Source organism: Salmo salar, chromosome 05, assembly GCF_965601325.2.
Source record: "Salmo salar chromosome 05, fSalSal1, whole genome shotgun sequence".
NCBI lineage: Eukaryota > Metazoa > Chordata > Actinopteri > Salmoniformes > Salmonidae > Salmo > Salmo salar.
In genome coordinates, this window is record NC_138295.1 from 41,644,134 (window position 1) to 41,662,032 (window position 17,899).

The following is a 17,899-nucleotide window of genomic DNA, read 5'->3' on the forward strand; positions in this document are numbered from 1 at the left end:
TTGAGTGGCTGGGCCTCCCTTTCACTTCTGCCCCCCCCTCCTCTCTCTTCAAGTATAAATGGTGCTTCAGAAAGTGCCAGCCTTGCATTTTGAATCTGGAGCAGAAAGGGGCAGAAATCACCCAGTGGCCAGAGTGTTTCATATTGATGTTTGGTAGTAAATAGCCGGTGGCATGATGTACAGTATATAACTGTATGGGCTGTGACTGTCACCGCGTTGGCTGCCGTGATACCTTATCCCCGATGGACAGAGAGAAGGCGGGAGAGGAGGAGAGAGGAACATTGCGTGTGTTTGTGTGTATCAGAGAGACACAGAAGGACATTCAGGCAGAAGAATAGGTAGGGAGACAGGGTTTCATAGTATCTCTCTTTCCCTTTTGGTCATCAGAGCTGAATGTTATCCAAGCCCCATTACCAATAACAAAGCTATTCATCCATATTCCTCAGCAGCCAAAACACTGCGGTGTCCTTTCAGCCCTCTCTGGCAGTGGCAAGAAAACAACATGATTGAACTTATTTTCCGGGTCAACCTCCTTCATTATTCTTAGCCTCAGATTCCCTAAAGCCATGATGAAATCAATAGGACAAGGCTGTCTTTAATTTTATCCAAGGCACTGGTCCCAGCTAACCCTCCACTCCGCAGCAGGTCCCACAGTTGTTTTCAACACATCTTCACAGCGGTCATCAACAGTTCAGTACTAGTGGACTCTTAGAAACCAAAAACCAAAAATACAAGTAGTTCTAATTGTTAAATAGCCATATAATCTTAGATAAACTCTGTGAAAGACAAAATGAGCAAACGAGAGAGTTGGAAAAAGGGACAAAGTGAGCGAGACAGACAGACAGACAGACAGACAGACAGACAGACAGACAGACAGACAGACAGACAGACAGACAGACAGACAGACAGACAGACAGACAGACAGACAGACAGACAGACAGACAGACAGACAGACAGACAGACAGACAGACAGACAGACAGACAGACGGGAGTAATTATTGTCTCCCTGAAGTGTGCATGCTGAGCAGACAGAGAAGCCAGAGATGATGGTATTCCCTCTGTTCTGAAAAGTGGCAACAACAGGGCCTCTGGGAGGAAGTTCATGTGGAGCTGTTAATGTGATGAGAACGTCCTGTCTGCACCGTATACCCTTTATAGTGCCCGACTTTTGACCGAGGCGTATAGGGCTTTGGTCAAAAGTAATGCACTATAAAGGGTGCCATTTGGAACGTAGCCTCTGTTAATGTGAGAAGGTCTTAACTGCTAATCTTGGAACAGAAACCTGAGACGCCACTCTGGACTTTAAAACGTCTAAAACACCTGTGATTGACAGGTCCAAAATCGATATTAAACTGGCGAACTAGGGAAAGACTAACATCAATACGTTAAGAGAGCATTGGCTTGGTGCCAATTGTCATAACCGCTTTTTCTTTCCTTATCTCCTTTTCTACATGACCACTGATCCTGTCGGGGATAGGTTAGGATAAGGAGTAAACCCCAATAATCCCTGAAGACGTTTTAGATCTCTAATCAGGAAACAAAAGAGTACAAGGTTAAAACCTGTTGGGGCTACAGGTTAGCAATGAACCCCGAGTCGGGATTGCTAACAAGGCTGGAAATTCAAAACATCAAAAATCTAATAATTTCAATTTCTCAAACAATCAACTATTTTACACAATTTAAAAGATAAACATCTCCTTAATCTAACCACATTGTTCGATTTTCAAAGAGGCTTTACGGCGGCAAAAGCATAAAGTTAGATTATGTTAGGACAGTACATAGCCACAAAAGTACAAACATCCATTTTCAATTCAAGGTCAGGCGTCACCAAAAGCAGAAACCAGCTAGAATTATGCACTAACCTTTGTCAATCTCCATCAGATGACACTCCTAGGACATTATGTTATACAATACATGCATTTTTTGTTCCATCAAGTTCATATTTATATCCAAAAACAGCATTTTACAGTAGCGTGAAATTCAGATTTTTTTCTTCTCTGAAATGCTTCCGGTGAACATAACAAAATTACTATTCGAAAACATTGGTAAATTATAATATTGTCATTCAAAGAATAATATATTATCATCTCGTAATTGCTACCGAATGGCCAGATCTCAAAATAACTTTACTGGGAAATCACATTTTGCAATAAACGGGGTGCTATGCTAAGAACAATAAGCTATGCTATACAGTTAGCATCATCTAATATCGATAATAACATTGTAAATATCCCCTTACCTTTGATTATCTCCATCAGAAGGCAGGCATCCCAGGTCCGGAAGGCATCCCAGGTCTGGAACAAATGTGGTTTCTTTTGACAAAGTTCATAATTTATGTCCAAATAACACCAAGTACTTAGCGTTCATTATGCTCCCACAAAACATGGTGGGGGGGGTGTAAAATCACGCCGAAAAGCAAAAAAAAAACTAGTAAATAATCTATTTACGTTCGTTCAAACATGTCAAATGTTGTTTAGCATTAATCTTTTGGTCCATTTTTAACGTTAAACATCAGTAATATTTTCACACAACCTATCCTATGTCTAGATAAACAATGATGACAAACTCACGCTTCTCAGATTTATGCGCAGGCGCAAAAAATGAAGTGATGACATGTCAACTTCCTTGCATTCTAATTTGCTCTCTGTTTATCATAGACGCTTCAAACAACTTTATAAAGATCGTTGACATCTAGTGGAAGCCGTAGGTGTTGCGAAATGAATCCTTTCTCACTATGGTAACTATAAAACAATGACACTAAATAGTACAGTCACAAAATTCACATTTTTTTGGATCTATTTTTCACAGGTTTTTGCCTGCAATATGAGTTTTGTTATACTTACAGACACCATTCAAACTGTTTTAGAAAATTCAGAGTGTTTTCTATCCGAATGTGTTAATAATATGCATATCCTAGCTTCTGAGTTGGTGTAGGAGGGAGTTAAAAATGGGCACATATTTGTTTCAAAATGTCTCAATACTGCCCCCGAGCCCCAACAGGTTATTAAAGAACTACAGTATATAATACTGCTGACACACTACCGTTCAAAAGCTTGGGGTCACTTAGAAATGTTCTTGTTTTTGAAAGAAAAGCTCATTTTTTTTGTCCATTAAAATAATATCAAATTGATCAGAAATACAGTGTAGACATTGTTAATGTTGTAAATGACTATTGTAGCTGGAAACAGAAGATTTTTTATGGAATATATATACATAGGCGTACAGATGCCTATTACCAGCAACCATCACTCCTGTGTTCCAATGGCACGTTGTGTTAGTTAATTCAAGTTTATCAATTTAAAAGGCTAATTGATCATTAGAAAACCTGTTTGCAATTATGTTAGCACAGCTGAAAACTGTTGTGCTATTTAAAGAAGCAATAAAACTAGTTTAGACTAGTTGAGTATCTGGAGCATCAGCATTTGTGGGTTTGATTACAGGCTCAAAATGGCCAGAAACAAATAACTTTCTTCTGAAACTCGTCAGTCTATTCTTGTTCTGAGAAATGAAGGCTATTCCATGCGAGAAATTGCCAAGAAACTGAAGATATTGGTATTGGTATTATTATATAGTATCTCCAGGGGTACTTCCACATTCATCAGAATAGCCATGAAAATGCAATAACAGTGTTGACTAAGCTGAACGCTTACAGACCACATTAACCACCTGAAATATCAGCATTCTTGTGTTATGAAGAGGGAAAATGTGTTCTATTCAGTGAGGACCATAACATTTTAGCTGAAATACATATTGTATAACTGTCCCTGTAAATGGTGTTACAGCTATTCCATCTCATACCAGTGCTCAATTGCTGGGGAGGTACAGTTGAGGTCGGAAGTTTACATACACTTAGGTTGGAGTCATTAAAACTCGTTTTCAACCACTCCACAAATTTCTTGTTAACAAACTATAACTTTGGCAAGTCGGTTAGGACACCTACTTTGTGCATGACACAAGTCATTTTTCCAAAAATTGTTTACAGACAGATTATTTCACTTATAATTCACTGTACCACAATTACAGTGGGTCAGAAGTTTACATACACTAAGTTGACAGTGCCTTTAAACAGCTTGGAAAATTCCAGAAAATGATGACATGGCTTTAGAAGCTTCTGATAGGGTAATTGACATAATTTGAGTCAATTGGAGGTGTACCTGTAGATGTACTTCAAGGCCTACCTTCAAACTCAGTAACTCTTTGCTTGACATCATGGGAAAATCAAAAGAAATCAGCCAAGACCTCAGAAAAATAATTGTAGCCCACGCAAGTATAAACACCATGAGACCGTGCAGCCGTCAAACCACTCAGGAAGGAGACGCATTCTGTCTCTTAGAGATTAACTTACTTTGGTGCGAAAGGTGAAAATCAATCCCAGAACAACAGCAAAGGACCTTATGAAGATACTGGAGGAAACAGGTACAAAAGTATCTATATCCACAGTAAAACGAGTCCTATATCGACATAACCTGAAAGGCTGCTCAGCAAGGAAGAAGCCACTGCTCCAAAACTGCCATAACAAAAGCCAGACTTCGGTTTGCAACTGTACATGGGAACAAAGATCGTACTTTTTGGAGAAATGTCCTCTGGTCTGATGAAACAAAAATAGAACTGTTTGGCCATAATGACCATCGTTATGTTTGGAGGAAAAAGGGGGAGGCTTGCAAGCCAAAGAACACCATCCCAACCGTGAAGCACGGGGTGGCAGCATCATGTTGTAGGGGTGCTTTGCTGCAGGAGGGACTGGTGCACTTCACAAAATAGATGGCATCATGAGGACGGAAAATTATGTGGATATATTGAAGCAACATCTCAAGACATCAGTCAGGAAGTTAAAGCTTGGTCGCAAATGGGTCTTCCAAATGGACAATGACCCCAAGCATACTTCCAAAGTTGTGGCAAAATGGTTTAAGGACAACAAAGTCAAGGTATTGAAGTGGTCATCATAAAGTCCTGACCTCAATCTTATAGAAAATTTGTAGACAGAACTAAAAAAGCGTGTGTTTCGAGCAAGGAGGCCTACAAACTTGACTCAGTTACACCAGCTCTGTCAGGAGGAATGGGCCAAAATTCACCCAACTTATTGTGGCAAGCTTGTGGAAGGCTACCTGAAACGTTTGACCCAAGTTAAACAATTTAAAGGCAATGCTACCAAATACTAATTGAGTGTATGTAAACTTCTGACCCACTGGTAATGTGATGAAAGAAATAAAAGCTGAAATAAATCATTCTCTCAACTATTATTCTGACATTTCACATTCTTAAAATAAAGTGGTGATATAAATGACCTAAGACAGGGAATTTTACTAGGATTAAATGTCAGGAATTGTGAAAAACTGAGTTTAAATGTTTTTGGCTAAGGTGTATGTAAACTTCCGACTTCAACTATATTTAGAAGCCATTTTCAAGCTGAAAATGCTAGACAAAAATATCTGCATGAAATGAGAAAATAAAAAAAATCATTATTTCCTAAATGAAAGCCATTTAGTTATACAGAGCTGATTCTTTCAGGGATGTGAAACAATGCTGAATGCTCTGTATTATAAGAAACAAAAAATGTCTTAACAATGGTGAAATACCATCATAATGTAACCATTCATGCGATTATTCTCTATAACTGTCACGCCCTGACCTGAGAGAGCCTTTTTTATGTCTCTATTTTGGTTTGGTCAGGGTGTGATTTGGGTGGGCATTCTATGTCCTTTTTTCTATGCTTTGTATTTCTTTGTTTTGGCCTGGTATGGCTCTCAATCAGGGACAGCTGTACATCGTTGTCGCTGATTGGGAGTCATACTTAGGCAGCCTGTTTTCCTTTGGGGTTTGTGGGTAGTTATTTTTTGTTTTGTACATTTTGTAACCTGACAGAACTGTTGGCTGTGTTTCTTATTATTAAATCATTAATATGAACACTCACCACGCTGCGCTTTGGTCACCTTCTTCTACAGACGACAAGCGTTACAATAACGTTATTCTCTCTGCGCCTGTGAAATTATTTCAAATCAAAGCCGCGAACAACGGCCTCAATTCAGTTCCCATTTAAAGTGTCATTCTCAAGACGCAGAGTGAGTAATTCGCATTTCCCTCCCTCTGTCACCTCAAGTCATTCTATAACACAGAAACATTCAACAGGACCCACAATGTCTATCCCTGGAGAGCACAAACTATGCATCCAACTTCCATCAAATCAAAATTCATTTGTCACATGCTTCGTAAACAACAGGTGTAGACTAACAGTGAAATGCTTACTTAAGGGTCCTTTTCCAACAATGCAAAGTTAAGCTAAAAATGTTAAATGTAATAGAAATGGTGACACAGGGAATAAATACACAGTGAAACTTAAAACAATAAACAAACAAAGTGTGTTTAATCTAATAACATACAAATGATTGTATTTTTCTTGTCTATATAGAATACATCATTTAAACATTCACAGTGTAGGTTGGAAAAAGTATGTGAACCCCTAGGCTAATGACCTCTCCAAAAGCTAATTGGAGTCAGGAGTCAGCAAACCTGGAGTCCAGTCAATGAGACAAGATTGGAGATTTTGGTTAAAGCTGCCTTGCTCTATAAAATACACTCACAAAATTTGAGTTTGCTTTTCACAAGAAGCCTTGCCTGATGTGAGCAATGCCTCAAACAAAAGAGATCTCAGAAGATTAAGAATCGTTGACTTGCATAAAGCTGGAAAGGGTTACAAAAGTATCTCGTAAAGTCTTGATGTTCATCAGTGCACGGTAAGACAAATTGCCTGAATATGGAGAAAGTTCAGCACTGTTGCTACTCTCCCTAGGAGTGGCCGTCCTGCAATGATGACTGCAAGAGCTGTGCGCAGAATGCTTAATGAGGTTAAGAAGAATCATAGAGTGTCAGCTAAAGACTTACAGAAATCTCTGGAACATGCTAACATCTCTGTTGACGAGAATACGATACGTAAAACACTAAACAAGAATGGTGTTCATGGGAGGACACCACGGAAGAAGCCACTGCTGTCCAAAAGAAGGTTTGCAAAAGTGCATCTGGATGTTCCACAGTGATTCTGGCAAAATATTCTGGGGACAGATTAAACTACAGTTGAGTTGTTTGGAAGGAGCACACAACACTATGTGTGGAGAGAAAAAAATGCACAGCACACCAACATCAAAACCTCATCCCAACTGTAAAGTATGGTGGAGGGAGCATCATGGTTTAGGGCTGCCTCAGGGCCTGGACAGCTTGCTATCATTGACGGAAAAAATGAATTCCCAAGTTTATCAAGACATTTTGCAGGAGAATATAGGCTATCTGTACGCCAATTGAAGCTCAACAGAAGTTGGGTGATGCAACAGGACAACGACCCAAAACACAGAAGTAAATCAACAACAGAATGGCTTCAACAGAAGAAAGTACACCTTCTGGAGTGGCCCAGACAGAGTCCTGACCTCAACCTGATTGAGATGTTGTGGCATGACCTCAAGAGAGCAGTTCACACCCGACATCACAAGAATATTGCTGAACTGAAACAGTTTTGTGAAGGGGAATGGTTCAAAATTCCTCCTGACCTTTGTACAGGTCTGATCCGCAACTACAGAAAACATTTGGTTGAGGTTATTGCTGCCAAAGGAGGGTCAACCAGTTATTAAATCCAAGGGTTCACATACTTTTTCCACCCTGCACTGTGAATGTTTACACTGTGTTCAATAAAGACATGAAAACATATAATTGTTTGTGTTATTAGTTTAAGCAAACTGTGTTTGTCTAATGTTGTGACCTAGATGAAGTTCAGATCAAATTTTATGACTAATTTATGCAGAAATCCAGGTATTTCCAAAGGGTTCACATACTTTTTCTTGCCACTGTATGTACATATAGGTAGGGGTAAAGTGACTAGGCAGCAAGGATAGATAATAAACAGTTGCAGCAGTGTACGTTGTCTGTGTGTGTGTGGGTCAGCATGCGTGTGTGTGCTATGTGTGGCGTATGTAGTGTGTGTGTGTGTTGGGATGTCAATGTATAAGTATGTGAGAGTGTGTGGGTACAGTGTGTGTGCACAGAGCCAGTGCAAGAGTTCGTGCAAAAAGGGTCAATGCAGATAGTCCGGCTAGCTATTTTATTAGCTATTTAGCAGTCTTGTTTAGCAGTCTTATGGTTTGGGGGTTGAAGCTGTTCAGGGTCCTGTTGGTTCCAAACTTGGTGCACTGGTACGGCTTGCGGTAGCAGAGAAAACAGTCTATGGCAGGGGTCTCCAATAGGTCGATTGCGAGCTACCTGTAGCTCGCAGCCCACCTATGAGTCGCTTTCTGAACAATTTCGAAAATGCATTTATTTTTCAAATGTTCCACCGCAAACTTTCATAAACAAATCTCACAAGTGTCAGATACCTCAAGTTCCCAGCTACTATCCAATCAAATCCACATTGACACTATCCCATCCCTGGTTAGCCACATTTGGCTTAAAAAGACAAACGTAACACAATATCTGCCAATTCATTTCTAGCAGTATTGCCCCTGTATGTCTATGTTTGTCTATCATTCAATTCATGTAGCCATTTAGTGTTAAATATTTCTGTCTTCTGGGTTGACAGACAGAAAGACTTTCCCCAAAACCTTCTCAATGAAATGTTAACTGCAAAGTAGGCTGACCTGGAATAATTATATCATGATTATTTGTATCAATCGGTCTTTTGTTTCACAAACTCTGTCATGACAAGCATCAGCAAAAACATCGCTAGACCAGCAAAGGGGTATTACACAAAAAATCAAAAATGTTCCTTTTTTTCCCCCATGCTCAAAAATGGTCTGCTGATGTGATTTAAGCATTGACATGGACTCACAACATCAGATGTCATGTTTATCTATGAATAATTGTAATTTTGAGTGAAAAACTCAAAAGCCTAGAAAAAATAAAACCAAGAAAAAAAAAATCTGGAAAATACATTGAGTGCCTATCTGAAAGCTCAGTAGCTTGTGACAAGTTTCATCATTTAAAAGATGGTCTCAAGCTAGAAAAAGTTGAAGACCCTTGGTCTATGGTTTGTATGGCTGGAATCTGACCATTTTTCTGGGCCTTCCTCTGACTACGCCTGGTATAGAGGTCCTGGATGGCAGGGAGCTCGGCCCCAGTGATGTACTGGGTTGTATGCATTACCCTCTGTAGGTAGAGCCTTGCGTTCGGGTGCCTTGCAGCTCCCATACCAAGCGGTGATGCAGCCAGTCAAGATGCTCACAATGGCGCAGTTATAGAACTTTTTGAGGCTCTGAGGGCATATGTGTCACGGTGGCATGAAGGATTCGGGAGACAGACGAAGGAATGCGTAATAGGGTTTTTTATTCATCCAAAATGACGGCGTGCCGTGTAAAGGCACGGGGACGAAGACCAAACAAACACGTAACAAAAACACGGGGTTGAAAACCCCCAAAAAAGAGCGAGGAATACCTCAAATAAATAACACACGCGAAGAATGATTAACACACGGGACGAGACCTGTAATCATCTGCGCAATCTACAAGGGCACGAAAGCCCAAAACACACGGCACAGGTACTCACACGCAACAATAATCGACAAGACCATGGACATCAAAGGGCACATATATACAAATACTAATCAGTGGGAATAGGAGACAGGTGTGCGTGATGAAAATTCCGGAGGGATCCGTGACACTATGCCAAATCTTTTCAGCCTCCTGATGGGGAAGAGGCCCTATTCACAACTGTGTAGGTGTGTGTGGACCATGTTAATTCCTTAGTGATGCGGACACAGAGGAACTTGAAGCTCTCGATCCGCTTCACAACAGCCCCATCGACGTGGATAGGGGCGTGCACGCCCCTCTGCTTCCTGTAGTCCACAATCAGCTCCTTTGTCTTGCTGACTTTGAGGGAGAGGCTGTTGTCTTGGCACCAGTCTGCCAGGTCTCTGACCTTCTCCCTATAGGCTGCCTCATTGTCATCAGTGGTCAGTCCTACCACCGTTGCATCATCAGCAAACTTGATGATGGTGTTGGAGTCGCTCTGGATAAGAGCGTCTGCTAAATGACTTAAATGTAAATGTAAATGGAGTCTTGTGTGGTCACATAGTCGTGGGTGAACAGGGAGTACAGGAAGGGACTAAGCACACACCCCTGAGGGGCCCCCGTGCTGATGGTCAGCATGGCGGATGTGTTGTTGCCTAACCTCATCGCCTGGGGGCGGCCCGTCACGAAGTCCACAATCCAGTTGCAGAGGGAGGTGTTCAGTCCCAGGGTCCTGAGCTTGGTGATGAGCTTGGAGGGACTATGGTGTTGAATGCTGAGCTGTAGTCAATGAACAGCATTCTTACAATTATATTATTTGTGTCTATGTGGATGAGGGCAGGTAGCGGCTTGGTCATCTTTTGTAATTCTGACGTTCCACAAGTCTGGCTTCCTCATCGTGGATGGAATAGTTCAATTGTTTAGCTGTTATAGAGTGGTTGACATAGCGATCTGAGGCTGGTGATAGAGGTTTATTAAATGTTTCGAGGTTAGCAAGTGGAGACTTTGGCTCAGGTAAGCTAACGTGGTCTTGAGTTGCGGAATATAATGTACATTACAAACAAAGGTTGTACCCCCCCAACCTACCCCCTATGGCTGAGCTCATGTATGCTGTGTTCTGATGTACAAAACATGAGCGTGGTGAGTGGTGTAGGGTTCTGATTGTTGAGGAGGGTTTATGGAGAGAGCTACAGTATGTGTGGTGGCTAAAATGGCGCCGGAAAAGAAGGCAGAGGTTTTACGTGCCCCCAACCCAAACTAACATGGTCTAAGCACACCAAGACAGTCGTGAAGAGGGCACAACAAAACCTATTCCCCCTCAGGAGACTGAAAAAATTTGGCATGGGTCCTCAGATCCTCAAAAGGTTCTACAGCTGCACCATCGAGATCATCCCGACTGGTTGCATCACTGCCTGAAATGGCAGTTGCTCGGCCACCGACCGCAAGACACTACAGAGGGTAGTGCGAACGGCCCAGTACATCACTGGGGCCAGGCTTCCTGCCATCCAGGACCTCTATACCAGGTGGTGTCAGAGGAAGGCCCTAAAAATTGTCAAAGACTCGGGTATGTTTTTATCCGGCCGTGCAAATACTGCCCCCTAGCCCCAACAGGTTAACAAACTATAGTTTTGGCAAGTCGGTTAGGACATCTACTTTGTGCATGACACAAGTCATTTTTCCAACAATTGTTTACAGACAGATTATTTCACTTATAATTCACTGTATCACAATTCCAGTGGGTCAGAAGTTTACATACACTAAGTTGACTGTGTCTTTAAACAGCTTGGCCAACCTCCAAACTCTGCCTCTTTGCTTGACATCATGGGAAAATCAAAAGAAATCAGCCAAGACCTCAGAAAAACATTGTAGACCTCCACAAGTCTGGTTCATCCTTGGGAGCAATTTCCAAACACCTGACAGTACCACGTTCATCTGTACAAACAATAGTACGCAAGTATAAACACCATGGGACCACGCAGCCGTCATACCACTCAGGAATGAGACACGTTCTGTCTCCGAGAGATGAACATACTTTGGTGCGAAAAGTGCAAATCAATCCCAGAACAACAGCAAAGGACCTTGTGAAGATGCTGGAGGAAACAGGTACAAAAGTATCTATATCCACAGTAAAACGAGTCCTATATCGATATAACCTGAAAGGCCGCTCAGCAAGGAAGAAGCCATTGCTCCAAAACCGCCATAGAAAAGCCAGACTACGGTTTGAAACTGCACATAGGGACAAGGATCATACTTTTTGGAGAAATTTCCTCTGGTCTGATGACACAAAATAGAAAAGTTTGGCCATAATGACCATCGTTATGTTTGGAGGAAAATAACATTTGTGGGCATAACTGAAAAAGCGTGTGCGAGCAAGGAGGCCTACAAACCTGACTCAGTTACACCAGCTCTGTCAGGAGGAATGGGCCAAAATTCACCCAACTTACTGTGGGAAGCTTATGGAAGGCTACCAAAACGTTTGACCCAAGTTAAACAATTTAAAGGCAATGCTACCAAATACTAATTGAGTGTATGTAAAACTTCTGAGCCACTGGGAATGTGATGAAAGAAATAAAAGCTGAAATAAATCATTCTCTCTACTATTATTCTGACATTTCACATTCTTAAAATAAAGTGGTGATCCTAGCTGACCTAAAACAGGGAATTTTTAATCTGATTAAATGTCAGGAATTGTGGAAAAACATAGTTTAAATGTATTTAGCTAAGGTGTATGTAAACTTCCAACTTCAACTGTATCTTATAAAGCTTAAATTCTTGTTCATCTAACTGCACTGTCCAATTTACAGTAGCTATTACAGTGAAAGAATACCATGCTATTGTTTGAGGAGAGTGCACAATTTTTAACATGAAAAGTTATTAATAAACAAAGTAGGCACATTTGGGCAGTCTTGATCAAAAAAATTTAACAGAAATTAAATGGTTCATTGGATCAGTCTAAAGCTTCGCACATACACCGCTGCTGTTTAGTGGCCAAAATCTAAATCGCACCTGGGCTGGAATAATACATTATGGCCTTTCTCTTGCATTTCAAAGATGATGGTACAAAAAAATACAAAAGAACGGTTGGTTTTTTCTTTGTATTATCTTTTACCAGATCTATTGTGTTATATTATCCTACATTCCTTTCACATTTTCACAAACCTCAAAGTGTTTCCTTTCAAATGGTACCAAGAATATGCATATCCTTGCATTATGCCACCCTAGAGGCTAATGCATCATCAGTTTGAAAAATATATTCTGCTTCTGTTACTGATGAGCAAGGATACCAATCAGTCTTGATGGGATACATTTTTACATCTATGCATTGCATACATGTCTTCTACGGTTTCAAACACAGGCCAAATTCCACCATTGATCCTCTTCAACTCTTGACAACGTTTCCGCTCCATTTAACTAAATGACAGATCAAGAGGCACATGCAGTGCTCTATTAAACCCTTATTAAAAAGTTAATCTTTGGAGGAAATATGTGACATTTTCCTCCCATCTTCTCACCTGAGGCACTTTCCACTTGGCAACACACAGTGTTCTAAAGCAGACAAACCTTCACTTTTTTGAATGCCCAAAATATTAAATCTAGCATGATGCCAAGTGGAAAGTCTACCAACCACTAAAATCCAGTTTAGGATATGTAGTGATAGACTTTTAGATGATTTATTTCTGAACATTGTTCATATTACCTGAATATTGTGGAGTTTCTTGGCAGATAGAGATATTGAGGGAATAATACCTACTGAAAACATAGATCGATCCCAAGAAAAATTTGAACGAAACCATTTTTAGATCAGACAGCTATTCCCCAACAAAATGGTCTGTCGACAACACATAAGACGCATGGTCATGATAATGTCCTGAGTGATTTGTTCAAAAAAACGATTTGACAAAAATAGGGATTTGTTGCATAACAGTATCTGCTCTTATTAACGCCCATTATGGACATAAAGGCATAATTGTTTGTTTTTAGGTTGACCCTTGAATGAAAGCTTACTCGTGTTTTATATCCTCTACTCATATTGGGCCAAATTTGTGAGTGAATTTAAGCCTACCCACCCAAAAGGAAATTAAAAAGTATGTGTTAATACTGAGAGGGAACAGCCAGAGCAGAGCTTGAACCAGCAACCCTGTAATTATGGTGCAAATGCCCTACCACCTGCCATGAAACTTCAGACCTCTTGGCAGAGGCAGTAAGTACACAGTCACATAAGGAGGTTGTTGTCTATATAGCATCTCTCTATATATTTTTACCAGGTCATTTGGTCATTATCCGAAGTGGTGGGGGTCAGCCCTGAAAAGTTTCATGTATAAACCTCGCCACAAAACCAACAAAGAAATCCATGCATTTTCTGCAGTGCCAGAGCCATTTTCCCAGTGCGTTATTCTTGAGCTATATATTTTTGTTTGCCAGTATATCTGCCAATTCATACAAGCTGTGTTTAGGAGAGAGCCTCTGTAGCCTATACAGCATTGCGTGCTCCTGTCAAACCTCAGTGAGGTTTGACAGGAGCAAACAGAGGGACGACTGCCCGCCCCCTCCGTACTTTTCAAGCAGACAGTTAAGGGGAAAAACAGAGAAACCAAAAGAAAGCGAGACTGTACTGCAAGTGGACGGATGTGACAAAACCATTATCATACAATTTCATCCAATTGGTTTCATAATTGAAAACGCACCGGTTTGCAAACGGAATTTTAATCCTTGATAACTTCTCCACTAATCATGTAGCCTAACAACACTTGGCCGAATTGAGTAAATGTATTTTGGCATGGTGTTGCTCGTTTTCGTGTGCTACAGCTCCATGTGATTAGAAACCTGCTATGGAGGACCTCTTTAGTCAAAATGAATCTGACCACTGACGATGCGGCACATTTATGGGGAAATTATTCCTTATTGGAACAATACGACGCGACAGTGGGGACACCGTGGTTGTCAGAGTCGCCTGGTGAAGTGGACCTTACCCGTGCCATCCCGCTTGGCTTCGTCCTGGGGGCTTTCATCGTGTTCGCCATTGTGGGCAACATCCTCGTCATTCTAGCGGTGATGACCAATAGGCACCTGCGGACCCCGACCAACTACTTCATTATAAACCTGGCCATCGCTGACCTGCTGCTGGGCACCACAGTGCTGCCGGTGTCTGCCACCCTGGAGATCCTTAACTACTGGGTGTTCGGCCGGATCTTCTGTGACATCTGGGCGGCAGTGGATGTTTTGTGCTGCACAGCGTCCATCATGAGCCTGTGCGTAATTTCTATCGACCGTTACATCGGGGTGAGCTATCCGCTGCAGTACCCGAGCATAGTGACCGAGAAGCGGGCACTGCTGGCCATGCTTGGGGTGTGGGTGCTCTCGGTGGTCATCTCCATTGGACCCCTCCTCGGGTGGAAGCAGCCGCCGTCGCCGGACAACACTGTGTGCCTCATCACCGAGGAACCGTTTTACGCACTATTTTCCTCCCTCGGTTCCTTTTATATACCACTGGTGGTTATCTTGTCCATGTATTTTAGGGTTTATGTAGTCGCCAAACGGACCACCAAGAACTTGGAGGCCGGGGTGATGAGGGAGAGGATGAACACGAGTGAGCTCACGCTCAGGATCCACAAGGGATCTCAGGTGCAGGATGACAGCAGCAGCACTGGGAAGGGCCGTGCAAATCAGGCAAGGAGCTCCCTGACGGTGAAACTTCTGAAATTCTCCCGGGAGAAGAAAGCAGCTAAAACGTTGGGAGTCGTGGTTGGCATGTTTACGCTTTGTTGGCTGCCGTTCTTCCTTGCGTTACCCATTGGTAGGTATATATATATATATATATTTTTAAAAACATATTTTATTGACACCTTTCCAAACGAATATCCAAGACACAGCAGGCCAGCAGTTTTAATGAAATACGATAATAATCCTAATAATAAGCTAATATAGCCAAACATTTAAAACAACGCTCAATATGTGATAAGACACATGATAAAATATTAATATAAATGAATATACATGTTGCTGCCATATTCAATTTAACAAGCCATAATAGGTACAAACCATAATATACCCACACCCAAAACAGAATAGTGGTGCAGGGGATGCTGGAGGCAAAATGCAAAACTGGAGAAAGTCTCAGTGCACTTTCAGTCAGATGCAAATGTATTTTATTTACCAAGGCTGACAAGTGTCTGAGAAGCTTTTTCATGAATATCTGGAAGTAAATCTAAGTGGTCCTTCAGTTTCATAAATTCCATCTCTAGACAGTTGGCACTGATGCAGACAGTGGCATACATATGATAATATTCATCCATTGAATTACTGCCCTGATTTATCAGCATGATGCTGTGTCCCAAATGGTACCTTAGGTGGGGTCCAGTGGGACCCGGTAGGGGCTGGTGGAGGCCGGTAGGGGCTTGTTGGGGCTGGTGGAGTCTGGTAGGGGTCTAGGGGGGCCAGTAGGGGCCCAAGCCAGACTTCACTGACTGACAGCAGTAAAGAGCACACTACCACCGTCATGGCTGTAGAGAAAACATCTCAGAGGAAATGAAACAAAATATGTTGTGGAGAGGGGACTCGTGCTGCTGGGCACGTTGTGGTGAGGGACAGAGCAGTGCAGACCGATGAGGGAGGCTAAGAAAACATGTATCTTTATTTACTGCTGTTGTTTTCAGAGTAGAGCTCGCTGTCTATCACGTTCTCTTGGGCCTCTCTCTAAGAGGTCTGGTCCAGTATGGTATTGTACTGTATTAGTTACCTCTTATAACCCACAATGAACCAAAAATCACTTAAATTCCTTATACATGCATTGGCTTGGGACAGTTGTGAATGCATGCACTAAACCAGATCATGCAGATCTCCATTAGAAAGTATGTAGAGCACCTGAATTGTGAATGAGTTTGTACTTATCCATAGTGTTTTTCATCAAATTGGATGATATTTGGTGGAAACCAGTTCAAAGTAGAGTGACCCAAGTATGAATAATGACTGTATCTGGTACTGCACATTGATAAAGTTTGATCATAAAGTTACTGGTCCCCTCCCCCCATGTCAAAGACTTGGATTTAGGAGGCAGGCATTGTCAAGGATTTACTTCCGGCTTTATGCAACACCACATAAAGCCAGAAATGTAATACGGCAATGATAGCATCTTACTGAACTAATTTAAATATGTACCACCTTAAAACCGTCGTCTCATGTGCCCCTACGCCTTGCTTTGGCTTTGTTTACAAACCTTAAGCTAGCTACTAGTAGCTAGCTCAAGCAGAAGGTATGACCAAAGATACTGCTAACCTTTCATCTGTGGTATGACTGTTAGCTACAGTAGCAAGCTACTTACCAGCATGCCGGCAAAAGCACACTGTGTCGTAACTAGTGTAAAATGTGTGTAAAATGAGTGTAGAATTAACCTTACATAGTGTAACATTAACCTTACACTATTTCCCAAAGAATGAAGACATCCAACAGCAGTGGTTGCTTTTCATTTGTTAGCTAGCTTACACTCGACGGGATGACTGAAAATTACGATCATGTCACGCGTGTGCAGTGCACATTTCGAGTGAAGTTGCTCTATCAATTTGGGGAGAACATTCGATGGGTCTTGCCAGGAAGCTAATCCTTAAGACGGATGCATCATTGACAGTGGATCTTGCAAGCACTGACCATAATGTAAGTATCAGAGTTTGATGAGTGTGACACAGTAGCCAACATTTTTTTTTTTTGGGGGGGGGATCACGTTAGATAATGCAACTGTGGCTGTGACTGCTTTGACTTGTGAACTGTATATTTTCTGTAACACACCTGATAGTCACTATATGGTTTTTGTTCCTTCATCCCTAAGACTCCTACATTGAGTCTTACAACTGCCAGTACACAGCTGACACAAAAGAATGTTGTCCACAAAAGGGGTTGTGTGTGTGTGTAGTATTTGTAATTTACCCCTGTATATATATATATATTTTTTTTTTTACAGTTGTGTAGCTTGTGTCATTGGGACTAATCATGATGATGAGGGGGAATATTATTTCACTTTCCATCTCCTTTTGTCTTTCCAATTTCATCAAGCTGTAATGATAGACATTGTAGAAAAATCAACATCTCTCTGTCTGCACAGCTTCCCAGGCAACTGCAGCAGGATTGATGTGATACAAAATCATCTTTACCAAGGCAAAGAATGGGTGATATGCAGTGAAGTCTGTGAAGACAGACCTAACATACTGTAAGTCATAGTTATTCATTTCAAATCTGCTTTAATTGAGCATTTCAGGCACAAAAAAAGTCAATTAGAACCATTGAAAAGTTTCACAAAAAAGTGCAGAACCAAATATTGCATATTTAAAATTGAATACATCAAAAACACCAGGAAACACATTGTAGAATGAGTAGATAACTACATCAACGAATTGAAGCATCATCTCAGAACAGTAAATAGAAGGAAA

The 17,899-nt window shown here is 41.3% G+C and overlaps 1 protein-coding gene across 1 annotated transcript in view; it reads left to right on the forward strand.

The window, feature by feature from the left end:
- Positions 1–13,967: 13,967 nt before the first annotated feature.
- The window catches only part of LOC106604929 (alpha-1A adrenergic receptor), a 42,262-nt gene continuing 38,330 nt past the window's right edge, over positions 13,968–17,899 (forward strand). Inside the window, exon 1 of the mRNA XM_014200069.3 lies at positions 13,968–15,276. Coding sequence (XP_014055544.1) covers positions 14,334–15,276 — 943 coding nt within the window. The 5' untranslated portion in view covers positions 13,968–14,333. The remainder of the gene's footprint in view (positions 15,277–17,899) is intronic.